Source organism: Epargyreus clarus, unplaced genomic scaffold (genome assembly GCF_041222505.1).
Source record: "Epargyreus clarus isolate Ecla_fem2 unplaced genomic scaffold, WU_Ecla_fem_2.2 ptg000007l, whole genome shotgun sequence".
Classification (NCBI taxonomy): domain Eukaryota; kingdom Metazoa; phylum Arthropoda; class Insecta; order Lepidoptera; family Hesperiidae; genus Epargyreus; species Epargyreus clarus.
The window spans coordinates 21,361,230-21,380,087 of record NW_027332215.1 but is presented as its reverse complement, the minus strand read 5'-3'; the positions used below and the strand labels follow the sequence as shown (position 1 = coordinate 21,380,087).

General features: G+C 35.1%; 2 protein-coding genes across 6 annotated transcripts in view; both read left to right on the top strand.

Annotated features, from left to right (window-relative positions):
• LOC140743655 (neuronal calcium sensor 2) overlaps window positions 1-2,614 on the top strand; it is a 105,766-nt gene extending 103,152 nt beyond the window's left edge. For all 4 annotated transcript variants that reach the window (XM_073075084.1, XM_073075087.1, XM_073075085.1 and 1 more), the window contains one exon: window positions 433-2,614. In XM_073075084.1, coding sequence (XP_072931185.1) covers window positions 433-609 — 177 coding nt within the window. In that variant the 3' untranslated portion in view covers window positions 610-2,614. The remainder of the gene's footprint in view (window positions 1-432) is intronic.
• The window catches only part of Nca (neurocalcin homolog), a 120,469-nt gene extending 103,152 nt beyond the window's left edge, over window positions 1-17,317 (top strand). For both annotated transcript variants that reach the window (XM_073075081.1, XM_073075082.1), the window contains exons 2-5: window positions 5,722-5,878; window positions 7,439-7,557; window positions 7,981-8,169; window positions 8,947-17,317. In XM_073075081.1, coding sequence (XP_072931182.1) covers window positions 5,809-5,878; window positions 7,439-7,557; window positions 7,981-8,169; window positions 8,947-9,141 — 573 coding nt within the window. In that variant the 5' untranslated portion in view covers window positions 5,722-5,808 and the 3' untranslated portion in view covers window positions 9,142-17,317. The remainder of the gene's footprint in view (window positions 1-5,721; window positions 5,879-7,438; window positions 7,558-7,980; window positions 8,170-8,946) is intronic.
• The last annotated feature ends 1,541 nt before the right edge of the window (window positions 17,318-18,858 follow it).

Here is an 18,858-nt window from a genome sequence, read left to right as displayed (position 1 = left end):
TTTTTATTTTAAAAACAATGTTTTGCGATAAATTCTGACGTCTTTTTGGCAAAGTTATCGCCAATTATAATTAAATATAATTATTTATCAAATGGAGGTCGCGACCTAATAGGGGTTGCGGTCAGGTGTGAAGGGGTTGCGGATTGATTGTGGTCAGATGATATGGGCGATCGTAAACAGTAAACATAAATCGGTAAAATTATCAAAATACGAAACGTAATATACGAGTAGGTTAAATCATTCAATAATGAAAAAATAATTTTAAATAAAAACGTCTGTTGAAATTCGGTAAACGATAATTACGACAATAACGTATTCATTTTAACCTCATTCTTGCCAGTTACTTGACGTTTATAGGATCGGCGTAGAAATTTGATAGAAGTAAATTTAAAAGTATATTAAAAAATTCTACTACGCAACTTGTTTTCGCAGGCGATCTATGATATGCTGGGAGCTTGCTCTAGCAACAGGCCGGCTGATTCGGCCGAAGAGCGCGCGAAGAACATCTTCGCAAAGATGGACGAGAACAACGACGGCCAGCTGACCCAGGAGGAGTTCCTCAAAGGATGCCTCCAGGACGAGGAGCTGTCCAAGATGCTCGCACCCTAAGCCCGCGGTCGAACGAGCCCGTGCACCGGTCACCCTTACCCCTCACTCACCCTAACATCTAACAGTAACTCGACGATACACTCCTCGTTACATGTCAGCACTGTACTAACCCTTAACAAAATACTATAATGACACATCTAATATTCATCATTTGTCCCATTAATCTCATACAAGCCGTAATCGGTTTTCAATTCAGCGTGCCATATGTATTTCTTAATATTTTGTATGTCTAAAATTGCATACAAGACGTCTTCAATGTTATGAAGTGTTTATTTCGGTCACGTCGCTGTCGTGTCGACATACGGATTGGATCGTCGTGTTTACGTGTATCCTTGATAATTCATGTCTTGTTTACGTGACGGTCGCGATACGTTCTGGTAGAGTGCAAGTTGCATTCGCTGATAAACATCCGGACCGATTCGAATGCAATTCGGTATAATTTCGTACTCGGTTAACATCTCAGAGCATATATAAGAACGTATAGGTTGGCCGTCGGTCTGTTCAACTTCTTTACCAGACTATCCTTCAGTCCTCAATACCGGTGTACCGCAGCAGAGGCTTAATCTGCATCTACAACTATGATGCCCAAAAATCGCTCCGAACATCTGCAGACCGCATACCATCGAGCAAAATTAACTTAGCGATTATCAATGTATTCGTATTCGTAATTATATTTCAAATATTGGAAGTAATTAAAATGTCCATTCCTAACTTTTGAATTGCATGATTGATAAATTGTATGTCGATTAATAGTCGTGTCGCTATCGGAATGTCCACTTCTCTATTTAAATAAGTATTGTGTCCGTACCATTCACGATTTAGGCAACATACCCCTTATATACTCTACCTGTTTAATTATAATTAATGTATTCCTTCTATGGAAAATATATATAATCGATGTAATTTCTCTTATAAGCGAGGATCTTTAACACTCACGTTTCGGGACTCGGTTGAAAATCGGCCCTCTCCGCAACTCCCTTCTTATGATTTAAGAGCTTTACAAAAATACTTTCACTAAAGATCTTAGAGCCTTAAAGATACACGAAATTCCATGTCATGCCATACAATCACTCACTTCTGATTTTTTGTAAACTTCTACATCCTTTTCTACTACTGTGCCTTCTAGTTCTCAGTGTAAATAGTTTATTGAGTATGTTTAGTTTGTTTTTTTATGTTAAGCTTCTTGAGTTACTAACATCGAACCCTTCGGATCATTTTAACCTTCATCGGGAGTTTCGTTGCGTTCAGCACGACTCGTGACACCAGTGAGGAAGCGATTCCTGTAGTGTGCCCTAGTCCTTTTATTGTATATTTGTTAGCGGTTAGTATTAATTTTGTATCGTAGGTATGTAATGTCGCTTTTATTTGATATTTGTTTTCAGATGGCCAGGAAACATGTTTTGGGTCGCGAAATATTTTGACGTTTAAGTTCCTAGTTTTCAGTGCAGCCACGAATAACGATCGATATCCACATTTAGAACTTTAATGTCCACTGTCTCAAAAACAAAACGCACAACGTGGAACTATTTATAGACTAAATTGAAAACAAAAATAGTTCGTTTTCACATGTTTATTAAAATTTGGAAATTTAAAAGTGGATAATATAACGAAGACGGTGCTATATTGCCAACCGCTGTTTATGATAATGACACTGGATTGATTCTAGTAAATAAATACTACTCAATTAAAAGCTTCATTTATTAATATGTGACTAAGATTATAATCTTAAATCCCAAATAAACATGAATATTATTCAGCTAATTTGATCTCATTACCGTGCACTGGAAACTAAACTATCATTCTTTCTTTTATTAAATACATTCCACGTTTGAGTACGTTTATCTAGTTTCTAATTAAGTTTGACCATCGCCTTACTATCGTCTTTGTTTCATTTCCTTCGCTATATTTTTCGTTTCTCTGAATGCACTCTCGCATTTTAATTAGTTTAATAAGTCTGAGTTTTGTTACGTATTTTTATACTCTTTACAGTTGGTTAAAGTTATGTTATGTTATGTTATATATAATATTATTTGTTTACTTTGATGTTTGTTGTACTTTTGATGCATTTGTTATCTGATTTTTAACTCTTATATCTTTTTATCTATTTGTGTTTAGGTAACTCTTTTGGATCGCTGTGGCAACATTATCGTGTCACTATTTTATTTTAATGTATGTAAAGCTAAAATAATGAGATAAACAGCCAACTTTTTCATTTTGTTGTCGATCGTATCGTTCTCTATCATTTTCATATGGTATATTGAAAAAGCTTACAGTAAAACAACATCTAAAATTTATGAAAGGCAAGTGGAAGTTTCAGCGTATTGTGATGATAGGAGAAGATTGAATAAATTATGTAGATTGAGTACTACAACAGGGATCAATAATACTCATCTTGGACAAGAATGTTCACGCTGACAGGGTGTAGTGTAACATATCACGAAATTGGACTTTAAAATGAAATTTTAATACCCGAAAAATTGCCTTTAAAGAGTGCGCCATGAGTTGGCAACATTTCGGAATGGTTTATCTTTCGCGCACTCGTGTGTAAACCCGTAAAATATACAAAATTAACAAATCTGCAAACAGATATGTCAATTATTATTTTTGTTATTTCGATTTGTTTTTATAATAAGTTATATTGCGCGACCCAGGCCTACGCGTCTGTTGCTACTGATCTAAAATACACAGTATCTTTCTGACTCCTCTACTGATTTCACCTGAAGGCCGCTTCTATCAGACTTTTCTATCTTTCTACGCACACATCTAAGACTTGCGCAGTTCTTTCTACCACTAGGCTCCAAAGAGATATCGATTAAATTTACATATGTGAAACGTTGCCAATCTAAAGAACATCTCAATTTATAAGTATATCGTACTATACTGTATCGTCGTGTAATATTTCGAATTGCTGCAAATGCTAGTTGTCTTAAGCACGTATGCGACGAACTTTGGGCAATCCCTTTCGTAATTTTTTAAAAGTAGACATGTCAATTTAAAATAAAACCTTCTGGTTTTAACCTAATGTATGTAACCTATGTGTTAGTATTAGGTTAGATGCACTTACGATCTAACTTGTACTACTTACCAAAGAACTATTTATTAACGTGAGACTTATTTATCGCGCAAAACTATCGAACTTTACTGTACTTTAATATAACGATTGTAACTGCTACAAACTAATACAAAATAAAACTTGTCTTCTGGTAAAAATCTCATGTTATAAACTAGAAGTAATAAACACCGCTTCGTCGAGGTGTTGGAACCTTGCGGCGAACTCTAATATTGAATCTCGAATATTTGCGAATATGAATGTTCCACGGCAGTGAAACTTCTGAATAAACACAACTAATAGGTAAGAACGTACTAACAAGCTATGCAGCCCAGTTTCAGCTCGAGCACAAGACAAATAAAGTGTTTGCGACCCTATTTTAAAAGTTCGCTGCAAAGTTGCAATGTCTCTCATTATCTTCACATGTTTATTGGCTTCTTGTGAAACTCTCACTGCTCTCGTAATGTTATTCGAAAATATATTCGCAGACCTAGTTAGTAACTTTGTCTAGCACGTTCGAATTGTCTTTGCTACAAAATTCTTTCGTAGATTCGATACATTCACGGCTAAACGTGTGTACATTCCTCTTTATTGTCGTCTTAAATTTCCAACGATGATAATGATTAGTACATTCAATATGAATCGATTTTAATTTGTATTAATTAGTAGATGTCCCTTTTAAGCTTTGAGCACAATTTCTTTTTACACATGTGTTATTTATTTCTGTAGTTCGTGTCATAGTATAGGTGTATTTTAAGATGTATTTAAGTAGTAGTGATAGTAATAAGCAGTCGTATATTCCCAGCTTTTTTATTCTAATGAAATTTTCATTCCGAATATTGTCAATCCTTTCGAATAATTGGCCGCTCATTACAATTGTGTTATTGATAAACAATATTCCTTATATTGTCAATGTAATACAATAGTATGAAAGATTGTTTAATTATGAACTGTAAAATGATTATTTACTGTAACTTGCGTAACTAACAGCAGAGGTCACCTAACAGTCAAATTAACTGCAATATAAGCTGTAATGCGCTCTGATTTTTAATTTTAAAACTATTTTGAGTTACTATATTCAGAAAAAAAAGATTTAAAATGTAATGAAACGATAAATATGTATCCGCCGTATGCCAAAATTAAAAAAATATCGTATAAAAGCATCAAAAAAATATTCATAACTTAAAATTATATTTAAGTCAATTAAGATTTTTATGCATTCTGGCTATTACTAAAGCTGGTGACGTTATGGCATTTTGACATTTTGAACATCCACATTGGGACATCGAATTAAAAATCTTCAGTAATATGTTCTAGTTAAAGGTCCCTTCCGGAAAAACAAAATTATACAGCTTATTGCGGCATCATGAAAAATTTAGGTGACAACTGTTTACAAATTTTGTTACCGCTGAGAGATGAAAACTTCGTCAATTTATAACTACATTTTTAACCTAAAAATACCTACATCTTCGAATAAAAAAATATTGGATTTTTATCTCTCGGCTTTACCTATACTTTGATTTTTGTGAAATGTATTTGCTACTGTGTCTTGACTAAACTGTAATAGAAAATAGACAGCGCACCGCGTTATTCTGGTGAATCCCCAAGTCTGAGCAATGGTTTTTTAAGTGTTTACAGTGCATATTGTTCGTATTTCATCATTTACTAAATCTTGCGGTGTTCTTTAATTACACCTAACTGTACTCTACCCCTCATACTCTACTATATTAGAACCCACTTGTAATAGATGGAAGTACTCACTATGTCCCCATAAAACTTTGTTGTATTTCTAAGAATACATATTTTTAATGATTCACATTTTGCCTATTCATGTATAATATACAAATTATAAAAAATAGATCAGGTCGTGTCATTATTTCATGTGATACCCTGTGAGTGTCCATTTTTTGTTTTCCGCTTACATCATGACAAATGAAATAATTAAAAAATCGAGTCATTAGGAATGAGTGTATGTATCCGTTCTTATACCGTTACATAAAATTCATTAATTATATGCTAATATGCATGTGACGAAATCGTTTCGTCTGTATATTATGTTTCAGGGCACAAGATCTGACTAATTAAGTTCGACGAGAAGGTTGTGCAATATACGTGACGTCCTCTTTCAAGATATAAACATATTAAGCAAAATGGGAAAGCAAAATAGCAAACTAAAACCAGAAGTCTTAGAAGATCTGAAGCAGAACACGGAGTTTTCAGGTGAGTTCAAGAAAGTTTCAGACTTAATATTACTTTGACTTCAACGGCCGGAAATTAGTTTTATTTCCTCAATGATGCGTACCAATTTAAAAGGACAGAACTTGTTAATGTAAAATATATATTTAGTTTGAAAAATTACTAATACGAGCGACATAATTATTTCATACTTTAATATAAATACTAAAAGTATAAATTCTGAAATACTTCAGAAACAAACACCCGCGAGTTAACGAGAAGTAAATAATAAAATAAAAAGCTAAAATTTAAATGTTTGCTTTAGTGACCAGTAAATAAATATTTTAGTTTTGCTTGCCGGACGGAGAGACCGCGAACTCTGTATAATCTATTTTCCTTTTCCAAGAGAAGTTTCAATTAAAATAAATTATTAGATAAGAGAGTTTTACAGTACACTTAAACTCCGCTTTGGCACAAAACTTCACAGCAGTCCCGTGTTATTCAATAACTAAACGTCTCTGCAAAGTTGACTTAACAGAATCGCTTTAGTGAATTTTTTAAGCCGTCTGCGAATTTGATCTTCTGATGTAATTTTTAAGGGAATGAATAAAAACTTGTTTTGACAAAAAGGTAAAAACCTTTTTTCACAAAAAGGCAATGAGGACGTCATTCTCAGTTATAGTTAGAAGTTATGACGGAAGTAGAACTTTTGTATTTTACATCGGTAGCACCGCCATTCCTATTTATGTGGACAACAGTGCTTGACACGGTTAACGCTGTTGTGTTTCACTTTGACGGTTGCTAAGAGAGAGACACTTATCAGACGCGCTCCAATTTAGTCCTCAAGAATAGCGACATACCGATAGCGTACCTCAGGTAGGAATCTTTGATGGGATTTGTTACGCATGTCTATGGGCGGCAGTTTTGGTAGTATCAAGTGGACTGCATGTTTATTTTGATACATGTACATTATACAAATAATCTAGATATAACCCAATATCAGTTCCAATACCAGCTGCGATTACGCTACTGTGTTCAGCTTTAAAGCGTTTAATAGAACTGCATCTGTTTAAACCTTGCTTTACAATGTCATACTCAAAGTCAACTACATAGTTTTAACTTAGCACGACTATATTGGTTAATAAACATTATCCTCATCGTTACACAAATGCACATTATAAGTATAATACGATTAGTACCTACAGGATTCAACCCGACATTTCCAAGTCGTACCTAATTAATCCCAGCGATCTTTTTCAACAAGTAAAGTACCTACTAACGGTTGAATATATAGGACGGACGCATCACGCAATATTTTTTTCAAGCTTCAAAAAATAGCTTTTATATGTGATAGGCGTTCCTATTTCTATAAATGTGCAATCTGTTTTGAACCGTTTTAGTTCGCAAACACAACTGCCGTCGCAATAACGGGGCCCGAAATAGAATAGTGACACTACAAAATCAACACAGCTAAAAACGTAGATGGGTGCCGAAATGTTCTTTAAAATTGGCCGATATGCAAATTCATTTAGGTTTTATTTTTCCAATTCGATAATTTCTTCTTCTGTTATAATTTATTATAATTTAATCTTCCCATTATTTCAGATGCGGAGATCCAAGAATGGTACAAAGGATTTTTAAAAGACTGCCCAAGCGGTCATTTGTCCGTCGAGGAATTCAAAAAAATATATGGAAACTTTTTCCCGTATGGGGATGCTAGTAAGGTAGGTTTTCATTACCAAACATTTGGATTTGTTTATTTTATAAATTATTTTTTAATAACTTAGGAATGTTATGTGCAAAACTATAGTACTATTTGTTTATAAATTTCTAAGGCAATAGATAATTTGAGGGTGACATCGTGAATATAACGTAACATCGTTTTAATAATCTAAAAAGTTGAATCTACGATTCGTAGTCACGAAAAGTGATCCGAATCATCCATTATGAAGATGACTGTCGTATATGTACAAGTACATACGACACTTCATTGTTTCTGACACACGAATTCACTTGTGATTTCAATCGCCTTAAAATCGAGATTGTAGTGTATCGAGAATAAATGTTGGTATTTCAGAGAACAGCATTGTTTCTAGCTGACGCTTAACAAAGATGCACTTTAATTTCGATTTTCACTTCGATTGCAGTTCGCGGAACACGTGTTTCGGACGTTCGACGCGAACGGCGACGGCACTATAGACTTCCGGGAGTTCCTTTGCGCGCTGAGCGTGACGTCACGCGGCAAGCTCGAGCAGAAGCTCAAGTGGGCGTTCTCCATGTACGACCTCGACGGCAACGGGTACATCTCGCGTCAAGAGATGCTGGAGATCGTCACTGTGAGTAACAATACAATACAAAAAATCTTTATTGCACACCAAACACAAAATAAAATAAACAACAATAATAATTAAGGGTACAAGGCAGTCTTGTCACTAAAATAGCGATCTCTTCCAGTAACCTTACCAATGTTAAAGTGTAATCTTCATTATTAAATTTCGAAATTGTTTTTACCACGCTTTCAGTAGCTTGACCTGTATGTATGTATGTAAGAGAATCTTTGAACTCGATTTTTACACACTTTGAACTGTCCGATTAATTTAAAATTTTGAACAATTATCAAGAACAGACGACAATACATGAATTTTATCCCATTCACCTCATCAGTATCGTCTGAAATCAGGATTAACGATTTTCCTTGTGCGATTTTAGCGTGGTTTTATAGATTTTGAACTAGGTATAATCATTATTTAATTTTATTCCCATTTCTTTGTTTCTTGATATCTTCGTCTTCATGAGTGTTTCTTATATTACCTGAATTTTTCATGTTTAAATGTTCTACATTTGCGCACAATTATCTTCTTTTTTTGCTTCGGAGTTTACTACTGGTACTTTGAATAGAGTGATTTCCTCTGTTTTCTTCGATTGTAACATTTTTTATTACATGAATGATATTTATATATATTTTCCCTGTTTATGTAATGACGTGTACCTTATGCAAGCTCTTAAGGACTGGTCTGATCAATTGTTTGAATTGGATCATAATTGCGTAGCCGCTGTGGTTTGTGTGGTTGGTTCGTTTACCGATAAATGAACCCTTCAATTTTACATTACAGGCAATATACAAAATGGTCGGATCTGTAATGAAGATGCCAGAGGACGAGTCCACGCCAGAGAAGAGGACCGACAAGATCTTCCGGCAGATGGACAGGAACAAGGACGGGAAACTGTCTCTCGAGGAGTTCATCGAAGGCGCTAAGAGCGACCCCTCCATCGTGCGCCTCCTGCAATGCGATCCACAGTCACAGTGATATCTCCTGTACTAACCAACGATCGACGGGGAACCACTAGGTCTACCTAGAACTAAGACAATCCTTATGTAAAGTTTTCACACTTAGTATCATTGCTTCTAAGAACTCGTGCGGCGTTATACGTTATTGCGCGTAAGTAATTTATGAGTGAATTGTCCTGTTGCTTGGCTGCCTTAGTTGCCATTGAGTAGTAGTAATTACAGAGTGCTAGATAGATTTATAACTGAAGGGCTCGTGATCCGAATATCGCGCCTCTGCTACATTTGGTGCTGTGCACTGCTTATACATCGAAGCTTTTGACATATCAAACAAAAAAATGTTAGCTAACTTTATCTGTATTTGTAAGCTTGATTCATGTCGTGAGAATGTTAGATCGATTCAGACGTATGTTTAACGATGCTGGTGAATACTAAGTTTTCAAAATTGTGGGATCCATTGTGGGTAAAAATTTCATTATCTTTGAATAGCCGCTCGAATGTTAAAACCTTTACGATAACGACGTTATCGTCACGTGAATACTTGACGTAGCAACCAGACATCAGGACAATGTGTGTGTGATTATATCGTGTTAGTGCGTTTTTCCCAATTTAATGTAGTAATACTTAACACGTTTCGACCCCAACGACTTGCTATTTCTCGGAACTAAGCGGCGAATGCCTGCTGTTACCGTGTGTTATTCTATTATCGATCGTTTCGGTGATAGTCAGTGATTGACAAAAAATGAATATTCCACCAATTTAGGTCAAGTGGCTGTCGTGTGAGACCCTAAGGTTACGTTGCATGTTTTATATGGAACGTTCGGACCGAAGCGACTCATGTTGCAGTCAACTTTTTAATATTTGACGTATATTTGTGTCTCTTGAAATTTTATTATAGATACTAATATTATAATATACATAGTTAGTATTGTCCGATAGAAGATGGTATCGTAGTTAAATCACAGACATATGCTCTTGATACGTACCAAATTATTAACGGTTTTTAGCGACAAATAAGGAGCATACGTTATCCAACGTCAATAACATTTAGCGATGTAAAAGAGGCAAATATTTTATATACCGTCAGTTGCTGACGATAAAATTGGCGTCGGCCTCGATTTGGTCCCAGTATTGCCGTGGCGTCGCGTGCGGCGCTGTCGATCGTCATGTTTATATTCTAAATATTCTAAATAGATTAATTCTAAATAGAACGTAGCTGGCTCCACCGAGGGCCGACGCGCCCCAATAAAGACATTTTGCGCTTTACATTTTAGACAAGAATCTGCTTTATATTTATACCAGTTAGTTATATGAATACGCGTTGATAAGTTATCGCCCTCTACGTGGAGCCAGCCAGAAGGCAAAGTACCGTTGGGCACTCAGTTGTGAGAGCTTGATAAACTGGCATGCAAGGATTTGTCAAAAGCAATAAATTTTGAAATGACGAGCACCTGACACGTGTCAATTAGTGGCCGTCTTGAGCGTCGCCATGCACCCGTGGCGGCTACAGCGCCGCACCCGACGTCGCCCGGAGCCACTAGGCGTTATAACACGAGGTTGTTACCTGTCTTCCCATTGCTAGCTACGAAATAGGCTTTTCGCGTTAGACCCAACGACGTCGTCGTTTTGTATCACATCTCCACTAGATGTCACCAGTAGGCATAAAGTACTTTAGAATAATTTGTGCTGCCATAGTACAGCTGCGACGTAGGATCGACATCGTTAACATTGAGACGTCGCCGGACCCGATTGCACAATACATATATAATTTACGCAACAAAATCGACAATTACGCTAATAATATACAATTATATTGATAGTTTATAATCTTATTAAAATATTTATGACCTGGCGTGTCTGATATTATTAATAATTAGTTATAACAATGGAGAAGTTTATAATCATTAAAGTAGACCTGAGTCAGCCTAAGTATTATTAATTATTTTATTATAAAGTGGTTTTGTAAGGATTTTTCACAGTGACATTCGTATAAAGTTCTTTTTTGCGATGTTGCTGAGATATGGTTTTAGTGTGACTCGTTGGCAGCTTTAATTTCTAAGTAACGATCGTGTCCGATAAATAATTTTAGAGTTTTTCTCATAATTATGTATAATTTATAGGGTCAGTGTACGTTGATCTGAGTAGAGGGCGCCACAAGACCCTTTAATAATAAAGTGGGTTTTATTTACGTTATCATTACGTTTATCGCAAGAAATCAAGAGAAAATTATTAGGATGTGTAAGCGTACCCAAATCATAATTAAAATCATATGACATTGAAATTTTAATGTGTATATACCTTATTTCAAATATTTCATGTGAAAATATAATTCTAAAACAATATTAACCACCGTAATTCTTGCTGAATATAAAGACCTTTACAATTACTGTCTACGAAGGTGCAATAATCAATGCATCAGTGATCTTGGATAGATTTTTAATCTCATTGCAAGTTACTGAAGAATAAGAAAAGAATGCCCTCTCTCGATAAACAACATCGTGATCTGATCGTGACCCTGAGCTTGTGTCGTGGCTTTCTTGGCTCGAATTGTTGCGTTCCGTGGTTCTGTGGGACCCGCACCGCAGTGGGACGTAGATGCCTTCCAAATAAAAGCAATTGTAATGTCATATCTGATGCAATCATATCTAATGATTACAGTACAAGTCTGTAACGACGACTGTGTTCAATTTGTATAGCGACCCTAACCGACACGTACTATTCGTGGTTTTGCGATAGATACGAGCCAGATGCGATGGATTCGCTTCGACTGAATTCCTTAGTTGTTCCATTTTGCGAATATGTTTGGTGTTTATTACTAATCATTGCTAGTAAATCTTTTAAGACATGTAAACATTTTTCTTTCGATTTTACGTGTGTATTTGAAATACGTGAAGCGTATAAGTTTTTTGCTGTTTATTATAGCATAGTTTGTATTTTTAATATTTACCTGACGTTTTAAAAGTCCGATCGCCACTGATTTCTCGTTTAGTGTTAGGATTGAAATGGAATAGCTCGGTATCATTTACGATTAATAGTTTAAGGTCGGTATAGGCTTTATCCGTAGTCGATAGACGCATTTAGGTTTACCGAAGTGTTTTCCGATGGACTGCGTTCGGCTTTCGAGAGGGCTGCAGTCCTGCGACACTCTATTTAGTACACCAATGTAACCAAAATAGGAATCTTACAATGAGACTATAATAGTTGTTATATCGTAACTTAAGATTCTCATTTGATTTCATTATGCAAGTTCTGTTGAACGTTTAGTGGCAATGTGTTGAATATACATTTTGTATTTGACTAATGCTACAATATTTATTAATATAATTTTATCACGCTTTTTTATATCGGCACGAGCGCACGCTTCGTCTTCATTATCTTTATTGAACTCATTTAATGTCTTATGGAATTATGTTTTTTATTCGCTTTTAATTTTAATTTAATGGTGAGATCTGATGAGCAGGTGAATCTATGCACAATTTATTTTCCCCGCACAATTAATTATATGTTTCAATGTTTTAGTTATAAATCATCGTAAGATATCGATGGTGCAATTAATTTTTATATCATTTATCACCATTGCTTTCTAAGCTTAAATTAATATTTTTATCGTAAACCAATTCAATGTAACTTAATAATATAGTACCTCATATAGAATGTTATGCAGTACAACAATGTAACAATGTTGTTAATATATTATAATTAATGATTATTATAATGTACTATGATACTAGATTCGAACGGAGGAAGCAATAGTAAAAATGTAATTCGATTTGTAGGTCTTATTCTGATGTTAATTATTAAGGAAACGAATGTCTCAGGAGGTCATGGAAGGAATGTTCACGAAAACAAATGCAATAATGAAATTTCTAAACTTGATTGCTGTTAAAAGTATGTCAAAGAGATTAATATTTTTAATAGATAATTTTAAACCGTGTTTTGATGGTTAGATGTTCAATGAATTTTATCATTCTTAGTAATTTAATTATGAATAGTATGTATGTATAATCTTATATTGTAACCTGTGGTGTTTCTATCAGCTGTATATTGGTGTGGAAGCCTGTGCATTCGCGGAACGTACCGGTCTCGGTGGCTTAGTAGTTATCTGGTCGCGTCCGTAGTAATACATTATCCATCAGATAAATCCGTTACTGTTATCAGTACTTGAATATATTGTATGGAATAAGTTTTTCGCCTACAGGTGTTGGCAGATAGGACATTTAGTCACAGTAAAATTAAAGTTAAAGTAAAAAAAATAACTAAAAACGAAAGTCATTGACAATATTTCTCTTTAATAAGTATAATTGAAAATCACAATTTTTGGGCTGGTGAACAAAGTACATCACAAAACATCACAATTACTTACTGGCTTAAATGTATTATGTAGTCTTGAAATGACTTTCTTATTTAGTTACATAGTGATTTCTGACATCACATTGTATATACCTATGGCTGACTAAGTATTATAAAGGAACCTATCTGACAACTTAGGCTTTTGTGGACGAGCGGTGTGATGAAACAAAGTAACTGTCATAATAGTAATACAACGGTTATACCCAAAGTGGGGCAAAAGTATTGTCGATACATGCACTTTACATGTTCAATAAAAATATGACGAACTGTATATTAACGTCGTAATGTTTTATGCTCACGAGAACATTTCGTCTGCGTGCAGAGAATGCCCAGCATTTAAAAAGTTGCTCAGTAAAAGATATTGTAACGGCTATTAATCCTCCAATCACTTACCCGCCCGTACGCGAACAGCCGTAGATACTTTGAAATAATGTGAAATAACACATGCGCCGGTACTTGAGTCAATATACAGACGATTCAACTGGTGTAGTTCTGCGTAGTACAAATTATAAAGCAATTGAGATGTAACACAGAGACTTGATAGTTTTCAGTATTAGCTAAACTTCAGTTTCTCTGAAATTTGGAGTAATTATTGTGTTCACGACTTATGATAAGTAGTAATGGAAGCTGGAACGCTTGTATATCGATCCGAGGCGCTCGGTGAATCAACTATGCTAGTGTAAAGTGCATTATTATTGTTAAGAATAAAAATGTAACATTGTACATTGTAGCTCTAGCATTCAGTACAATGAAAACAGCAGAGAGCGTGGACCGGGGCAACCCGGCCCGATCGCTTAACAAACATGTTTATAGCAAATCGTTTTGTATTATTGTTAATCTGGCGCTTTTCTCAGGTATTAGTAATCAGGATCGCCTAATGCACCAATAGACGCTTTATAGATTTAGATACATATGAAGCAATAATTATTATAATTGTTCTGAAGCCTTTTGACGTGTTACCGCTCGTAGTAAGCATCTGTTGATTTATTTACGGTCTTCCAGTAATGTAAGAAGTAACTGTTAACAACTAACGAAGATCGCGTGGGCCTCCATCATAACGTAAAATACAATAAAGTAACGCAGTTATACCCGTTATTACAATATACATAGATTATTTAGATGCACCATACTAGTTTATTGCTAGCATTATGTGGTGCTAATTATATATACCTCCCAACAAACATACATTGTTGATCTAGAAAGCTTGGAATTACTTACTCTTAACGACGACGGTTTCATGTTTCAATTAGAATTGTACCTTCTATATCCTGTTATATTCACTATTTCCCTTTTATACCTAGTTAGACTCGTTTATGCTCTATCATATCTTAGCTTGGAATGCCTTCCTTAAGTTTAATTCTTCACTACTTTACATATATCACTTTTAAAAATCTATGGTGCATAAAATGTCCTATGAGATTAAAGGATTGTTAGGTAATAAAATTCTATTACTACTTTTTTTGTAAGTATCTATAACTAATACCTAATGTGTTTAGCAATATGTAATTTTATTATTTGATACGTATGTTAGTACTTTATATTCAGGGTGCTATTGACTTGAGGCCTCGTCAAGCTACGCGTACGGCACTCGAGACCTCACATTCGATGCAACGCCTTCGTTGTTCAGTTTTGATTCGCTATAAGGCAGCGATTGACTTATAACAATGGCCTATAATGCATTGTTTACTATATAAACACCACCGATGCTCGCATCTGGTAGTTCTGCTGCTGTAATTCTTGACTTGTAACACGATAAATTACACCTGAATGTTACGAGTCAATCGTTCTTATACGCGACGCAGTAGCCTAGATAATCGTTGTTGACCATACATCACAGGATATACCACGCCTATTATACACAGTTATAATTATGTCGTCTGTTGATGTTTAGTATACGTAACGTAAGCGCCGAATGTGCCTTTAACGAGGCTGGTGATTTTTATTGTCTATCCATTATTAGAAAGTCGGGTCCATCCCTAACCGATCGAAATGCGGGATGTTTTGACCGATCATTGCTATGCTACGAGATAGACTCCCAGCCGATAATCTAACGTCATAGACGAAAAAACCAATTATCCTCTGATCGGTAATCAGTTTTTATCAATCACCATATTCGTTAACCAATTAGTTGGCCATAATGCCAAGATAAATAATGGAAAGTCACGAAAAGACTCAATGAAATCAACAGAATAGTTGAATACTTCCTAAAATGAATTGTTTCTGAAACGTCAGCTAAATTGTAACCGAAGCAAGTTTTATTGGTACAATTGTTAACAACTTTGTCATTGGATGTTTTGTAACCACAGATATTATAGAGCCACAAAAATTAGGCGCAGGCGTTTACATAAAATATTTTGACTTGTACGTTAAAACACCTTACGTGGCAGCAGTAATATTTGGTTTCTTCGTCTGTGTCACTTGAAAACTTCAAGTTACATGGTGATAAGCATTCGCTCATGGACTTACAACTTAAGTACAAATAAATTCTAGTGATAACGCTGTGGTGATAGTAATAATATCACCACGTAATATATTCTAAACTAGTCTTGTTAAGGATTTATCGGAGATATCACGAGATATAATTTGTAAAGATATACTTAGGTGTTGTTGTATTGTCATTGTTTATATTCATATCGAGGATCGAATGTGAGGTTTCGACTGTTGCTGAGCTTCTTTGTGGTCTCGGCGCTCGGTCGTTCGGTCTCGGGCATGGGTCTATGCTGAGAAATCTCGTGCTTCTTGCATTTCATGGACCAATGTGTACGAGATCTAGTACCAAAGCAATAACGAACTGGGTACGACGGATCGACCGATCGATTCTTAATGTTCATGTTTCAGCTCTGTTCATGTCTTGACCTCGCCAGGAACCCGATGCTAGAAAATAGACGTAACACACGTCGATTTTTAGTTGCCATATTCAATTTTGCATTCCACTTAAACTATTGCTAGTCAAAAGTTGAGATTATTGATAGTGAAATTAAAATGAATAGAGATTCAACACTCGTTGTCTTATCTCTGTATTGTAAGACGACTTGAGGGGGATACAATAATTCGTTGATACTTCAAATATTCATAGCACAAAGCGTCGTCGGTCCGCCCCAATCATATCACGGACTGTGTGCGATTTACGCGTTTGTTTGAACAGAGCTTTACGTGTGGTGTATACCTTGTTGTGTCTTACATATCAATATCTTAAAGTGACACGCGACATCATCACTTTTTAATGTGGTCTCATCTTTACGCGGCTTAACGATTTCAAATTACTCGTCAGTGTTTAAAGTTGAACACAATTTGTCTATCATATTTAATAGCACCCTGCTCTTTGAATGTACCATGGTTATTCTTAATCTTCCATCTGGTTTATTATGAAGCTTCCAGCAAGGAGCATGATAAAATGTATATGGAGTAATACGTAGATTTATGTTACATCATAGTATGTCGGTTTGATGTTGTTATTATGCGGTCCTTACGACTGCGCTAATATTAAATACTTATTAATAATGTTGAATACCCTCAAAATTAAACACCAATGTCTTTGATATAAATATTTTTTATCATAATTTAATTGATTTCGTTGCAAATAATCGTATACTATGAGGGCTCGATGTTACGGATAACTCCATATTGCGTTAGAGCAATTTTGTCATTCTTCTTAAATTTTTTGATGTTTGTCTCAAAACTTAAAAATTACGAGTAAAATCAATTATGCATTTTGTCTCGACAATTTAATTGTTCCGTGTAGTCAATTTGTGATACCTAACTCCATTTACTTTGAAATTGACCTTCTAGTTCTGATACTGTTTTAGATTAAAATTATTATATCTATTTATTAAATCTTTCTTCTCTCAGGAGTGTTTTATTTGACCGCCTTCCCCTTAAATCCATTTATACACACACACACGAGTGTAATAACTTATAGATACACACATTGTGAAATAAAGTAAAACTCTCCATATTAAAGTTTTCGCCCTGGCAAAGTATTTGCATTTCAAGAAAAGATTATCAGCGCTGTGTGCTGTTTTACCTAAGGACGTAAAGGAAATATTTGTACGTCTATAGTCTGACTCATAATTAGGTGTCCAAAATGTAAACAAAGGTGACCTACCAAGAAAATATGCTTCAAATGGTAGTTTATTACTTTAATAAAATAATATTCTAAATAAATTAAGATCAATTGACATTTTCCAATATATTCACTCAATTTTGATCCATACAGTAATAATAATAAAAAACAAGGCTTATGGTACAAAATGAAAATGTGATAATGGTAATACAATCGGGATCCAAAACCTTTTTTGTGTCGCCATTTTTAAGTTTCGTAGCTGATGTTAATCATTTTCGTAGTCGAACTCGAATGGTTTATCGTTTTAAAGCGCGTTTCTTAAATTGTGTGTAGTTGTTAGTTTTTGTTTTTTGTAGAGTTTGTTAAAATTTTTGTTTCTTGTGAATTTGTTAAGGTTTACAATACCTGTAATCGTGTTTTGACAATGACATTTCTTTGTTTACATTTTGGACACCTAATTATGAATCAGACTGTAGAATGTATATGAACAATGTTGTCAAAGATGTGAGAGTATTTTATATTAGCGAAGCAACACTTGCCTGCATTAAGGAGATCCGAGATCAACAAATCGGCCACAGATGCGCCGCTACTCCTGAGGACTAAGCTGGAACGCCTCGGAAAAGTATGTCTTCTTCACCACACCCTGCAAACCAGAATACAGCAGCGTTTAACACTGTTGTTATATGGCAGAAATAGGTGTGACGGTGGTGCCGCCGGAGTCCAACCACAAAGGGTTCTACCACCTTCTGTCAACATACAGACTACCTGACTACCAGTTGAATATACCTACTTGTTTTGGGGCTATTCATTACGCAAGAAGTTAGGTAATAAACGACGTATGTATATTAGAAATTTATTGTTTTTGACTTTACTTATTTTGAAAACTACCATATGCCTGGGAACGAATAGGTACCTATCCTATAAAACCATATATACCTACCATTGGACCATATATGTGAGTGTTTTGCTATCGGATAGGTACCTATTTGTAGTATGTGGTGATAATTGATTTACCATAATATGTTTGTACAAATATAAAGTATGGTTCAAGTAACTAATAGGCATTCAAAGGCACTTCACTTTAATGACATAACTTGTTCGTCTCTCTGTTTGTACCTACCTACGTACTTTTCTTGACTGACGAATTCTTCATTTGATGGATAGGCACTTGTACGGTAATAGGTTCTTAGAAGAAATATATATGTAAGTAATATAAGAAATCAAAACTCTAAAAAGACATAATTGAAAGATGAAGTTATGAAGGACCCGTGCAAGCTTCGGGTAGATAGCTGGCTGGAGATGACGCAGGGCTGGCTGAAATGGTAT